The 14,610-nt window shown below is 40.2% G+C and overlaps 1 protein-coding gene across 1 annotated transcript in view; it reads left to right on the plus strand.

Annotated features, from left to right (window-relative positions):
- Positions 1–8,094, plus strand: part of anapc4 (anaphase promoting complex subunit 4) — a 121,565-nt gene extending 113,471 nt beyond the window's left edge. Inside the window, exons 27-29 of the mRNA XM_069925028.1 lie at positions 215–385; positions 2,270–2,393; positions 7,602–8,094. Coding sequence (XP_069781129.1) covers positions 215–385; positions 2,270–2,393; positions 7,602–7,841 — 535 coding nt within the window. The 3' untranslated portion in view covers positions 7,842–8,094. The remainder of the gene's footprint in view (positions 1–214; positions 386–2,269; positions 2,394–7,601) is intronic.
- The last annotated feature ends 6,516 nt before the right edge of the window (positions 8,095–14,610 follow it).

Genomic DNA, 14,610 nt, shown 5'->3' on the forward strand with positions numbered 1-14,610 from the left:
CTCATTTTTGAAAAGTTAATTTTGTTGCTTGTTCACACTTGTTTATTTTTTTTAGAATATTATTAAATGGACTTTAAATGACTTTTGTTTAATAAACTCTAAATTTAGCGACTTTACAATTTTACTTTCTACCTTGTATCTCTTCGGTTGTGCTGGGGAATTATAGAGTTGTGATTAAGAGTTATGCATATTTGCTTTGTTTGTCTTCTTTTAGCCTGTTCAGCTTTTTGGATGTTGGTTTTTATGACGATGAAATACTGACAGTTTTGTTGAAAGGACACATAGACAAAGAAGAAAAATGTCGGATCATGACTCAGTTACCATTGTCATCAATCTACAACATAGAGGAAACTGAAGAAGTGTTGAACTTTGATTCTAGTAAAAGGTAATGCAGAAATTATGTTCAAATCAAGCTTGCTATTCAATTTCTTGTATTGTTTTAAATTATTTAAACTCCCTGTGTCAGGGTACAGTAGTTATGGGATCTAAATATTTCATTGATCAGAGTGCGAGTTCAGTTCCAAGACTAGTACTGATGCCCAAACTAATTGTCGAATCAGCCCTCACATCATTTCTAATAGATGTGCAGTTACTTTGGAGAGCAATGACATTTCTCACTCCATGTCCTACATGTTCAAAACTAAAATTTGTAACATAACAAATTTGCAGCAATTCATGAAAACAAGCAAATCTATCAAACAGTTTTGTATTGTTTGCTTGTAACTTCCATTAATTGAATTTCCCAGTGACAAACATTTTTTTCCAAAACTTTATTGATTACTTATCATTTTCCATTGTCTTCATTACAATCCACCAATGTCAATGTAACCTTCTGTTACCAGATATGATGGTTCTGAATTTTTATACATATTGTCAATTTGTTGAAGAACTATAATCTCAGAAAGTACTTTTGTTCCAACTTAATTCCTAACAGTTACGTTTGAGGCACCTCTGGGGATTGGTAGATGCCAGATAAGGGAATTTTACAGTTGCTTGAGATTGCGTGTTGCATAAATTGGCAAACTAATGGCAAGGCATGCCAATTTTAAACTTCCATATTTTTTACCTATTTATTTTCCATCATGTTTTCGCCTGTTGCTCGAATTCCAGATAACTGGGGTTTTACTGAAAATGTAACATGTGTTATGGATGGCCATGAGAAAGAAAAGGAATAACTTTAGTGATGGTTCAATTGCATGGAATACCTGTGCCCACAATCCTCATATTTGTAAATAATTTCTGTATGGTCAGTGTTACTGAATAACATAAAAAAAAATAAAATGAATATGTTCACTCATTTTAAACATACTTAATTGAAATTAAAATAATAATAACACCCCATTTGCCTTTAGTTAGGTAATCATAACTGACCTCTATTTAAGAAAAACATGCACACAATGATCCAGTAGTGTTTATGGCATGAAAAATGCCTTCCCCAACAGCAGCTGGTATTAAGCATTGGATGTAGGGTTCCTTTAAACTCTACCAACAATTATCAAACAAGCTAAACAACTAGTCATACTGAAGATTTTTATTTTATATGCATACATACATATATATATTTCTTTTTTTAAATTTTTTTTATTTTTCACACTATGAACCACCATACTAACCAAAATACACACAAACATTTTCCTCTTGAATATACAGTTTAATTTTTTTCCCCTTTTTCCCCCCTCCCTTCCCTCCCTCCTTCACCCCCCCCCCCCCACTCCCCACCCACTCAACGTTCAACCTATATGATACATTAAAACCATTAAACAATGTCATCACACAATGAAAATAAACAAGAAATTTGTGTCTTCTACTTCTACATACTGGGTTCTTCATGTCCATATTTTGAGTGGAGTTTTATTTGGGATTAATGAGATCAATCAACAGTAATCACCCCATTCAATAAAGCATAACATATTCAAGGTTTTTATAATGCTATTAGTACGTAAACAGTTGAAGTTCATGCCAAATTGACTGATATGTTACATCAAAGAAGTTACGAATTCTTAGAGGAATAGAATATCATCTCAACAGCAACCTTTAACACTTTTATGTGGGTTGTGTGTGCTGCAAAGTTAATATCAAAATTTGTGATAGCCTTTACTATTATTCATTCAAATTTTTTTCAATCTTTTTTATCTCTGTTTCTCCATGCTATGAAACAAATCATATTAATTCTATTATTCAACAAAAAAAAATCCTCCTATTTGATGTTTAGGATGCTGTGTCAAGTTTCAGTGTGAGGTTTAATGTGAAATTTTGGTTTGATTTACAGGCTGGATGAACAGATTAACCATATTCCTGTCCAGACAGTAGCTGTTGAAAACCAATCACGGACTTTGGAGAATATGAAAGCACAATATATTGCTGTGAACGGCATTCGTAAGGTTTCCTGCGTGGTAAGTGGCTCCTGACTAATGCATGGTCATTGGCCTGAAATGTTAACTGTTTATTTCTTCATTACTGCTGCTGCCTGCATAAATAGCTGAATATTCTCAATATTTCTGTTTTTAGTTCAGATATCTGGCATTTGCAGTACTCCCTTCCCCCATCCCCCTGCAATTTAAAGAAATGCAATTACACCTATAAAAATTGGGGCCTGGATGCTGATCAATCCCTTTCTCTAAAACACCTACGATCTTCTAAAATCTTCCCTCTTCCAAATGGCCTTCTGACCATTCCAAATTAGCAACCGTTGTCTTCAAGCACCCGAAACTCAAAACACTAGATTCCTTTCCCACATGCCTCCCTCTTCTACTTTCAAATGCGTTTTAAAATCCATTACTGTGACCTAGATTTTTGGTAATCTGTAATAATGTGTCCTTGTGCAGCATAGCATCACATTTCATGTTTTTGCAAAGGTGACTGGGATCTTGCTGTGTAGATAGGTTTTGTGACAAAGAATGCTTATGAATGAAATTAGCGTGTAGGTTTTGTATTTCACATGACCAGAAAGTCACAGGGTTTTGGGGACTGAGACTAATCTAACAATAATTTTTTCAGTTGATTCAGAGACACAACAGTAAAGAATTGAGAAATTATTGGGATGTATGTTCGAACTTAAAGTTGTGTTATTCCATGCTCTATTTGATAATTATAGCTTCTAAGACAAGCAATTGTTAAAGCAGTGGAACTGAAATTATAGGAACAAAAGATGAGAATAAATTTTATCAAACTGATAAAAGTAAAATTGAAGGGGTATTAAATGTTGTACTAACCAAAATCATTGGTAGAGATGTATAATTTTGAATAATTACATTGTTTCGGTATCTATTTGGAAGTTAGGTCAAGTGGACGTGTCAATCATACAATGATATTGAGAGTGATATGATTGCATTTAAAATAAATTGTTGAAAACCACAGTGCAGATCACTGGACATAGAACATTACAGTACAGTAAGACCCTCTGACCCACAATGTTGTGCTGACCTATGTAAACCTACTCCACAATAATCTAATTTTCCTCATCTTACACCAATAATCTATTTTTCTTACATCTATGAAAGTGGCTTTTGAATGTCCCCATTGTACCAACCTCCACTACCATCCCGGCAGTGAATTCCAGGCACCCTCCTTCTCTGAGCAAATAACCTACCTCTGACATCGTCCATAAACTTTACTCCTCTTACTTAAATAGATATCCTCTGGTATTTTCCCCAAGGGAAAAAAAGTTCTTTTTTAAAAAAAAAAGCTAGAAAAATTACTGCAGAGGCAATATGTAATTATTAATTAAAAAAAGGGCAGAATATCAGAAGATTGGTGAGTAGTTTGCGGGCTAGGCATATAGTACATGTCCGGAGAACATTAAACTAGTTAACTTAACATCAGTAGAAGTAAAAACAAATTCTTACTGAAGTTAAAAAAAATTAAAGAGAAAGCAGAAACATATTAATAGTCAACAGGATATTTCTGGAATGATCATTCTTGTTTTATTCTTTGAAAGTGTGGCAGGCACAAGGATGTTGTGGCAAAAACAATGTCTAGATTTCCAAAAGATTTTATTGTAATAATTTGCTACATTATAAACAAACAAATAAGACCAAAGGATACTGAGCAAGGGGTTAGTAGCAGAATAACTGATAGACAAGAAAATCAAAAACTCCAAGAAAGTGAACAGAAAAATAGCAGGTAGTGCTGCTGTCACATAGTTTCAGTCCCCTGACTTTGATAATATTCTGCAGAAAGGAAAAGCAAAATTGCTGCTTCAGATCAATGATCTTTCAATAGAACTAAGTAAGGTTACTAGAAGCATTTTTTAAGTTTGGAGAACAGCAAATACGCGAGAGCCAATGTTTGTGACAATGGCTGTTGAGAAGAATTGAAAAAAAACAGCATTGGTTCTGACAGAGTGAGATGAAAAAACATAAGAGTCATAGCTGATTTGTCTGTAGAATCATTCAAAATGACTAAATGAGAATAATGGAGAGAAAAGAAAATAACACGCTGGAATTGTGAGATATGAACATTACTGCTGCCAGAGATTCTCCACAGAAGTTGCCAGACAACGGGTGAGGGAGAACTGAGTTAATGCAACAAGTTGATGTGGTTTTACAAGAATTGGCCAGTCTGATGGAATCAGAAAAGATGGGTTGAATTTAGTCTTGAATCCTCACCACTCAAACATTCCTGGTCAAAAGATTCCTTGAGCTTCTGGTGGGCAAAGAGCAGGATGAGTGTGAGACAGAGAATTAAAATGACAAACAACTGGAAACTCAGGATCTCTCAGGTAGAAGTAGCTAATAAAGTTTAATTTTATCTTCACCGTTATTTTTTACCTTACAATTTTTTTCTGATAAAATCCATTTATATCCCATTCAGGAAGAGCAAGTTATGGCTGTACATATACCCAGTCATAGATGAACCTATGCATAAATTTTGGTCCAATAACATTCATGCACAGAACTTTGCCAATACCACTTTTCCCATTTGTCCAGATTCCTCAACTGATTTTCAGTCCTTGGCCACCCATTTTATATTTTTTCTTTGTTTCCTATGACACAGAAAGGAGGCATTCAGCCCATTAAATCTTTGCCAATTAAGCATTCCATTCTGTCACATTCCTCCACTAACTTCTGGAATCTATTTTCTCCCACATTCTCATCAATGGCTCTTGGACTTGCACCAGCTAAATCCTCCTGGAGTGTCAGGGGTTACTCATGATAAACCAAGAATGTCAGAGAGAAAATGTCAGCTCCACACAGAAAATATTCAAGGTCATGGTCAAAGTCGGGGGACTGAAACTGTGTGACAGCAACACCACCTGCTACACCACTGCACCTCCTCATCTCCGGTCTAAAATGCAAATAAAAATTGAGCCTTTTCTGAAATTTAATAGATTAGAACAAGGACTGGATTCTGATAATGCTGAGAAAATTTACTAGATTTTATCTCAGTAACTTAGAGAAGTTTGTGCTTTGTCAAAGAGAGAAAAGGAAATGAAAAGTCTTCATGTCCAACCTGTTTCCACCCACTCACCACCCACCCCCATCTTTTGTAGCACCAAGGCCACTTGCAGAGCCTGGCCAAAGCAGCTGTGTCTATAGCTAATTTTAACAGATCACTTATTAACTCTTGTGATACCTAAATTATAAAAAGAAACACTTCTGTTAATGATGAAGACAGTTAAGCCACTCAAAGCAACTCTCACACTGAGTCTTTGATAGTATCTTGCTGCAAGACCATCCCAATGCACAACAAAGGCAGCAAGAGTTCATATAACTTCCTGATACTGCAGTGCTGTCAGTAATGTAATCTGCATTTATAATGCTGTAATGACTCCTTTCACCTCTGTTTCCATTAGCACTCTTAATTCATGGGAGCTCATCCTGAGCATTCTAATGTATCTAAATGGGAGGAGGCCCATATCGCTCTAACCCATCCTATCCATGTATCAGTCCAATTTTTTTCTTAAACTTTATAATTGTACCCATCTCAACATTCCTCTGGCATTCCATGTACCCACCATCCTATGTGTAAAAAGTCCTGTTAAATCTCTCCTTTCCCCCCACCTTAAACTTATGTCCTCTGGTTACTGATTCCTCTACTCTGGGCAAAAGAATATGTTAACCTGATCTATTGCTCTCATGTTTTTGCCTACCTTTATGAGATAACCCCTCATCTTCCTACGGTCTTCAGAATAAAACTCGAGCCTGCTCAACCAGTAGCTCAGGCCCCCGAGTGCCGGCAACATCCTCGTAAATCTTTGCACTCTCTCCAACTTGACAACATCTTTTCTGTAGCACAGTGACCAAAACTGAACACAATACTCCAAATGGGGCTTCACCAACATCTTATACAACTGTAACATGACCTTCCAACTTAGATACTCAATACTTTGACAGACGACAGCCAATATGCTGAAAGCCTTTTTAACCACCCTATCTACCTGTGACACCACCTTCAAGGTATGATGTACCTGCACTATGCTCTACAACATTTCCCCAATTCACAGAACCATTCACTGCGTAGGTACTACCCAGGTTAGACTTCCCAAACAGCACACCTCACATTTCTCTGCACTGAATTCTATCAACCATTCCTCTGCACAACAATTAATTTGTTAAATTCAAATGAGCTAGAAATTACTGTGACAAGAAATCTGAAAATGTTGTTAAGTTAGATTCAGCATTTAATGCCCCCCCCACCCACCCCCACCCAACATTTACTGCCAAAGTTTAAAAAAAAAGTTGTTTTTGTTTGGCCATAATGTTATTTGCAAGCAGGATGTGCTTAGTGCAGTGAAAAAAAGCATTGTGGAGCTTGAGTGAACAAAGCCATCGACAGGGTGGGCACCTCCTTAATTCAGCGTGGTTTGTGTAGCAGTTAGCACAGTGCTGTTACAGCACCAGTGATTGGGACCAGGATGCTAATCCCGCACTGCTTGTAAGGAGTTTATACATTCTCCCTGTGTTTGCGTGGGTTTACCTCAGGGGGACACAATTTCCTCCCACCCTCTAAAATGTATGGGGGCTGTAGGTTAATTGGGTGTAATTGTGCGGCACGGGCTCGTGTATGTCTAAATTTCATGGAATTTCAAAACTTGAAATCTTTCCTTTTCCTGTTTAAATGGATTCAATGGAAAATCAGTGCACAAATATAAAGAAACAGAAGTAAGGATGACATTAGAAAAAAAAACAAAAGTAAAATTTTTAATTTCCATGCATTTGAAACATTACTGAGATTCAAAATCTGAAGGAAAGAGACCACTTTACGTTACAGTTAATTTTTAGTCCTGGAGATTGATTCATGGTAATAATTACATCAACAAAAGGTTTCAAATTGCTTTTTGTGTGGGCTTTGAAGATAAAGGTTATTGAATCCATTTCAGTAGTGAGGAGGTGAAATTCCATTTGTGACCAGTTTTAGACATTTTCATCGCTCTGCATTTCCATTCTGAAGAGGTTCTAGAATTTGCACACAAATAACATTGGACGTATTAGTATTAGTGTTCTCGTGGCAAATTCTGGCCTGATGATCCTCAGCAATTTTTGTTCCAAATATTTGAGTATGTTAACTCATTAAACCCATTTTATTTGTAATATAATTTTCTGAACCAGATACAAAGTTTTATTTTGTGCATAAACTAACCCACGTTTATCATTCCACAGCTCAGTTCAAACTTGCGACATGTGCGCGTTTTTGAAATGGATGTTGAAGATGATGGAGAAGTGGACGAAGAAGAAGAAGAACCAGAGTCTCAGGATGTTAGCGGGATAAAAGAAGAGATGGAAGAGACAGTGAATGCTCAAGATAATTCTGAGACCAATGAAGTTGCTGGAGTGAAGAATCCTGTGGTGCCTGAAGATGATGCTTCCAGTCTGGAATCCATACCTGGAACCTGGAGTTAGTTTATTGAATGAAAACTATTGCCACAATTCATGCAACAGTACAAGAAAGCTGCCTAAAATGAACTGTATTCATTTAGTTTATTTTTATTTGTTGAGATTGCATTTATACTGTGTCAAGCCATTGATGTAAATTGCTGTTTGTTCATGTATCATTATTACATAGTAACAGTGGTATTAGCACAGTTCCATATATTGGATTTTACTGAATCCACTAAAATTTTAATGGTAGAAATAAAAATGCCATGCAAAATAAGTTTGTTTTGATAGTGTACTAAACCTATTGCAAGTGACCACCACTGTTCAAAATTAACCCCTCATCAAAAATTATGTAAATGAGAAATTGAAATGTTGCCAAGTACTGTTCAGGGTTAGTATAAAATAATGAGGCGGGAATATTTTATGTTCGACTATGCTTCGTGTAGCAAGATGATGTCTGTTCACTTTGAAGTTGACACATCAGGAGTGGTGAATAGAGGAGGGGATTATGTGAGAGATTGTCTTTAGGTGTCTGTTCTGCACTTGAGTTGGGAATATGAGAGATGAACACTGTTTTGTAAAAAGGCCCCAAGAGCACAACCAAAAGTGAAATATTTAAAATAATGGAAGCATTCTGATTCATGATTATTTTGTAGAAATATACAAAAAAAGTGATCAATGGAATGCTGAAATATGGGTACTACAAATTAATGTTCTCTTGAATTTATTTACAACTTTGTAAAAGTATTGCAAATATTTTGTAATATATTTGGATTGTCTTGAAGTGGTGTAGATTAATATTCCAAGCAATATGAATGTTTTTAGAAATTTTACCATATTTAGAACAGGCATTTATAGCACCGTCCAGGCCCTTTGGTCCAGTGTTGGATGACCTAATAACTCAGTTTCAATGCCTCATCATCTAGTACACCACTGACAGGTGACCCCTCATCCTTCATCACTCCAAGAAAAGACCCAGTTCACTGAACCTATCCTCATGCTCTCCAGTCAATCAATACCTTTGTATATCTCCTCTGCACCCCTCTGTAGCATCCACATCTTTCTTGCAATGAGGTTACAAGAACTATAACAGGATCAACTCTTAATAGATAAATAATAGAACAAATTTTCATTTGTTAAAATATTGAATTCTATTAGGACCTGTGCAGCACCATGAGAAAGCTGCCCTGCTGGATCCTAGTCTTGCTGTTTACATGTGCATTATGACTCATTGCTTTGTCTCAAAAGGTACCGTTATGAAGTAGATCACAAAATTCTGTAGACACTGTGGTTGAAGTAAAAACACAAAAAGCTGGAGAAGCTCAGCAGGTCAAACAGGGTCCTTTATGTAGCAAAGGTAAAGATACAGAACCAATGTTTCAGGCTTGAGCCCTTCATCAAAGTGTGAGAAAATGCTGGCAAATATCTGAACAAAAGAGTAGATGGGGAGAAAGGGTGTGTGTCTGTCAAGACAGGAGATAATAGGTGGAGAAAGGAGGGAGGGGTCAGCAGCAATAGGGGGTAATGGTAGGGCTGGGTGGGTGAAACAACTGGAAGGACAGGAAAAGGGGGGAGGGAAAAAAAAGGCATGCAGGTTTAATGGAAAGCAGTAAAGTCAAAGTACACATCATGTGGATAGAGTACCCAGACAGAAAATAAGGTGTTCCTCCAATCTGTGGGTGGGACAATACATAAGGCCATGGACAGACAAGTAAGTGCAGGAGTGTGACTTGGAATTCAAATGGTTGGCCACTTGGAGGTCGCTTTGGTTGCGAATGGAGTGGAAGTGCTGAGCGAAGCGATCTCCCAGTTTGCGACCGGTCTCTGATGTAGAGAATGCCATAAAGGGAGCACCAAATGCAGTAAAGATGTCATCAGGATGTAAAAGTGTTGCTTCATGTGAAAGGCCTGATTGGGCCCCCGGACTGTAGTGAGGGAGGAGGTGTGGGCTCAGGGGGAAATTCCAGGGTTCGATGGGTCGGGAGGGTTGAGTGCACGAGGGAATTGCAGAGGGAGGGGTCCCTGTGGAAGGATGAGAGGTGAGAAGATGGAAGATGTCTGGTGGTGGGATCCTGTAGCAAGTGCCAGAAATTCTGGTGGATGATGTTTTGGATGCGGAGCCTGGTGGGATGGGAGGTGAGGATGAGGGGGATTCTGTGTTTGTTGTGTCTGGGGGCAGAAGGGTCCAGAGTAGATGAATGGAAAATGGAGGAGATGCAGGTGATGGTTGAGTTGATAGGTGCCTTCCACAAATATGGCTTCCCCTCCACCACTATCCAAATCATCATCTGCTGGAACCTTTATAATCTGTGATTAATGTGTTCGTTTAGGATTTCTAATATGACTATTCCTGTCTAATCAATCATATATTGCACTCAACACAATCTGCTGAAGGAAATCAGCAGGCCACACAGCAACAGTGGTTCTCAACCTTCCCCCTCCACCTCACATACTACCTTAAGTAATTCCTTACTAACCACAAAGCACCTTCCTAGAGCATCCTGTGGTTAGTAAGGGGCTACTACTGGTATGTGAGTGGTTTAAAAAAAAAAATGGTTGAAAACCACTGCTGTAGAAGTAGTGCAAACAGGACAGTTTGAGACAAGTATAAGCATATCTGGGGTATGGGAGGTGGGGCAGAGTACAGGGGCGCAAATATCAGAGGGTGTCACTGTCCTCACCTTACCTGCCCAATATCTGAGTTGAGCTAGCCCAATCCCACTTACTCTTGAGCATCCTGGAGTACCGCTCCCAGCGCCGGGTCGGTATTTCATCAGGTTGCTTATCAAGGCCATTGGCCCACTTCAGGGCAGCAGTACAGCACGCAAGCCGCACCTCGCAGCTGGTCCGCTGGAACCAATCTGCCTGCCAGCACCAGGGAAATAGTCGCAAACTCTTCAGAGTGTGTGAGTTTTTAATGACACTTGAATGGGATGTGTACAGTGTGTGACTGAAAAGGGTAATATGATCTGATTTGACTGAATTACTTTTTTACCACTCTGTATTGTATGTATTTATGTAATGTAGTAAATGACCAGTGAAGGGTCGTGACAGTCACAGCACAACCCAGCAGCACTGCCCATACCTTGCATTGGCCAAGTTAAATCCCCTTGTACTTGGCCTTGGGCCATTGGCCTTTGTAATTGGCTTGACCTTAATAGCACTGAGCCATTGATTTGCCCTTGTAAATTACTTGGGCTGGGAGCCAGCCAGTCTGCTTGTATTTGGCCAACTTGGCATTGAGCCATTGGACTCCTGTAAACAACCTGGGCTGGACCCCTCAGCACCATAAAGGACACCATGTGTACTCCAATCACCCTCTTTGCCATTGTTGGGACTCAGTCTTGGGACCACTCCATGCTTGAGTTGGAATAATTCTGCTTCACACAGATCACTCCAGGCCTAGAACAACATCGGACCAATTGCTGGTAAGGGTAAGTTGTTGCCTGTTGGCTAAGATGTGCACTGCACTCTACTGTTAAAGGATTGAGACTTGATTGATTGAAAGTGTTTAATTAGTATCCCTAGTTTGGCCTAGTAAGGTCCTACCTAGTAGCTAGTAGGTGTATAGAGGATTCCCATGTGTGTGTGTGTGTGTGTGTGTGTGTGTGTTTGTCTCTGACTGAGTCAGTCAAGGGGTGGCATCGGAGTGGGATTGGCAACCGTATTTGTTTTCCTTGATTGTTGTACCGAGTACCCAATCAGTGTGTGCATGTATTTTTTTAATTACTGTATTAAATTTCCATCTTAGAGGTCAGTACTGCCGGACGAGCTCACCGGAGCATCCCTCTGGCACTTCTCTGATCTGCTTTGGCCTTTTGGGACCATTTCCTTACCCATAAGCCCCCACCATCTGGAACTGCTCTGACAGTGCCACTGCTCTGGAGGAGGTTGCCCCAGTGAGTTCCCTTGAGCTCCAGCACAGCACCGCACCCCACCACCCCTGTAGTCATAACCCTCTATTTGTTTCATCCATGTCACTATTTCTGGTGGGCTCCAGGCTGGAGCCCCTGGGTTGGCACACCAGCACCTAAAGATTTAGCACTGCACTCCTGATCACAGCACCCAGCTGGGATTTTCTCACGAGTGCTATAATAAAATTCATTTGTAGGCGTGTTTTTATTCTCAGTCGCTGGCGCAGTGTGAGTTTCCCACATTTGGTATAAACTGTATGGGTATGTGCTTTATATTGCCGTTAGTGCTAGGGTTTCCTACGGTCACAGTGTTACCCACGCACTTGCTATAAACTGTACATGTATGCTTTATATTGCTGCTAGGGTTTTCCATGGTCGCTATAAACTGTGTGTGCACGTGCGTATGTATCCCCATTAAATTATGTGTTGTATGGTTTAATGGGTCTATGTATGGCTCTACAGGGGCTTTTCTATGCTGCAGTGTTGTATGGTTTAATGGTTCATAATGATTAAGAATGGTAATAGTGTCACTTGTCTGAGTGCTACTGGTACCATGTAACCTGTGCTACCTGTTGCATGGTTGGGTGGTCAGCAACTAAACTAGCTTCCCAGCCATCTTGGAACCCACCATGACACTGGATCTGGGAAGGGGTATTAAGAGGGTGAGTCTGGACCGTACAACCCCTACTCCATTCACACACACACTTGCTGTTCCTTTCTGAGGAGTGGAGTATCATACCAAACCCCACAAATTGACTGAAAGGAACCAACATCATCCTATGTGATGATGGTCCTGTGCGAGTCTGAGCCGAGGTCTGCGGCATCTTCCTCCTGCTCATCCTCATCACCTGATTCAGTAAATTAAGAGCACTTAGAGATGGAACGGGGGACTGGACTGATATGTGACCTAGGATATTTCGAGTGAGTCAATGTCGACTGACCTGGTTATTAGCAGGAGGCCAGGGGCACAGAGCTATGGGCTGCACTTTCCCACTGAAACGGCAGGTAAGGAACACAGACTTCTAATATATTAATGCAATGTTTGTGTAATTTACGGGGATATGTCGGGTAGCAGCGGCACAATTGGTGTGTGAAGATTTTTTTTAAATGGGGGTTTGATGTTAGTGGCAGCTGTAGGGCACCACTTAACCTAGATATACCACTGGAGACAAAGGCTCCACGAGACCAGGTAGAGATGAAACATGATAGAAGCAGAAGAGTGATGTGCCAGGCAAAGGGAGAGAGATATAAAAATAAATGGGCCAGGGTGGAGTGGGTGATTAGAAGACAAAGGCAAAGGTGTTGTGCTGGAATTTGATAAATTGAGGTGGTGAGAAAGAGAGACCAGATGGAACTAAGGTGGGGGGGAGGGAGGATGGGGAGACAAAGAGATAAAAATCCAGTGGGGAGATGCAGTTGGGACAGGATATAACTTTAGATTTTTGAAATTACAAAAATGTTATTTCAATAGAAGCAAATTCCAGCCATTTAAACCCATGCTGTTCAATTAACCTACAGTTTTGGAGGGTGGGAGGAAACCAGAGCACCCAGGGAAATCCCATACAAGTCACGGGCAGAATGTACAAACACTTTACAGATAGCTCCGGATTCAAAACGAGGTTGCTGGTACGTTAATCGCTATCTGTGAATTAAAGAGGAAGGAAGGAATCTGGGAGGGGGTGGTTGGGAATGGGGAGGGAAGGGTAGAGCAAGCTCATTACCTGAAATTAGAAAATTGTACGTTCATACCATTGGGCTGTTAACTGACCATGTGGAATATGAAGTGTTCTCTGTTTTATGTTGGGCCTCACTCTGGCAGTTTAGAAGGTCCATGATATAGACAGGTCTGTGTGGTAATGGGAAGAAGAGTTCAAACAGTATCCAACTGGGAGCTAAGAATGGCTAATGCGGATGGACAGAGAGTGGATGGTCTGTGAAACAGTCCCTGAGTCGGTGTTTGGCTCACCCATGTAGAGGAGGCTACATCAAGAGCATTGAACGGAGAGGTGCATGTGAACCCTTGCCTCACTTGGAAGCGTTGTTAGGGAACCTGGATGTTGGTAAGGGAGAAAATGAAAGAGGAAGTGATACCCTTCTTGGGGTTGGAGGGGAAAGTACAGGAGCAATGGAGCACAGGGGTGGTGAGGGATGAGCTGACAGGAATCTTGAAGACTGTGGAAGGGGAAAGGGGTGGGTAGGGGTAGGTGTATAAAACACAAAGTCTCTGGACACCGTGATTGAAGTAAAAATAATGTTGGAGAAACTCAGCAGGCCAAACTCTGAATTTTATATTGCAAAGGTAAAAATACATAACCAATGTTTTGGGCTTGTGTCCTTCATCAAGGAATGAGAAAAATGTAGGCATCTACATTTGGTGGGGGAGGGTGGAGGAGCACAGGCAAGGGGTAATAGGTGAATAAGGGAGGGAGAGCATAGCAAAAACAGGGGGAGGAGGAATAGCTCTGTGAATGGAGAGGGTGGAGAGCTAGAGGAAGGAGACAGAGGGGTAGGTGTATCTGGTGGTTGGTCATTTGTAGCTGATGGAAATGATAGAAGATGATGTGCCGAATGCGGAGGACTGTTCTGTTTAGGGGAAGGAGCGTAAGAGAGGAACTCCAAGAGATGGAGGAAATGCAATAGATGGCACTATTCACCATTGTAGAGAAGTAAAAGAACACTTCAGATATCCTGGAATGGAAGGCTCATCTTGAGAGCGATGTGGCGATGGAGAAACTGGGAGAAGGGGATGGCCTCTTTACAGGAGGCAGGACGAGAGGAGGTATAATCAAGGGAGTTGTGGGAGTCAGAGGGTGACAGTACATAGCTTGTCTCTCAAGATGGAGGCAAACATCTAGAAATGGGAGAGAAATATCAGAAAT

This window comes from Narcine bancroftii, chromosome 3 (genome assembly GCF_036971445.1).
Source record: "Narcine bancroftii isolate sNarBan1 chromosome 3, sNarBan1.hap1, whole genome shotgun sequence".
Classification (NCBI taxonomy): Eukaryota; Metazoa; Chordata; class Chondrichthyes; order Torpediniformes; family Narcinidae; genus Narcine; species Narcine bancroftii.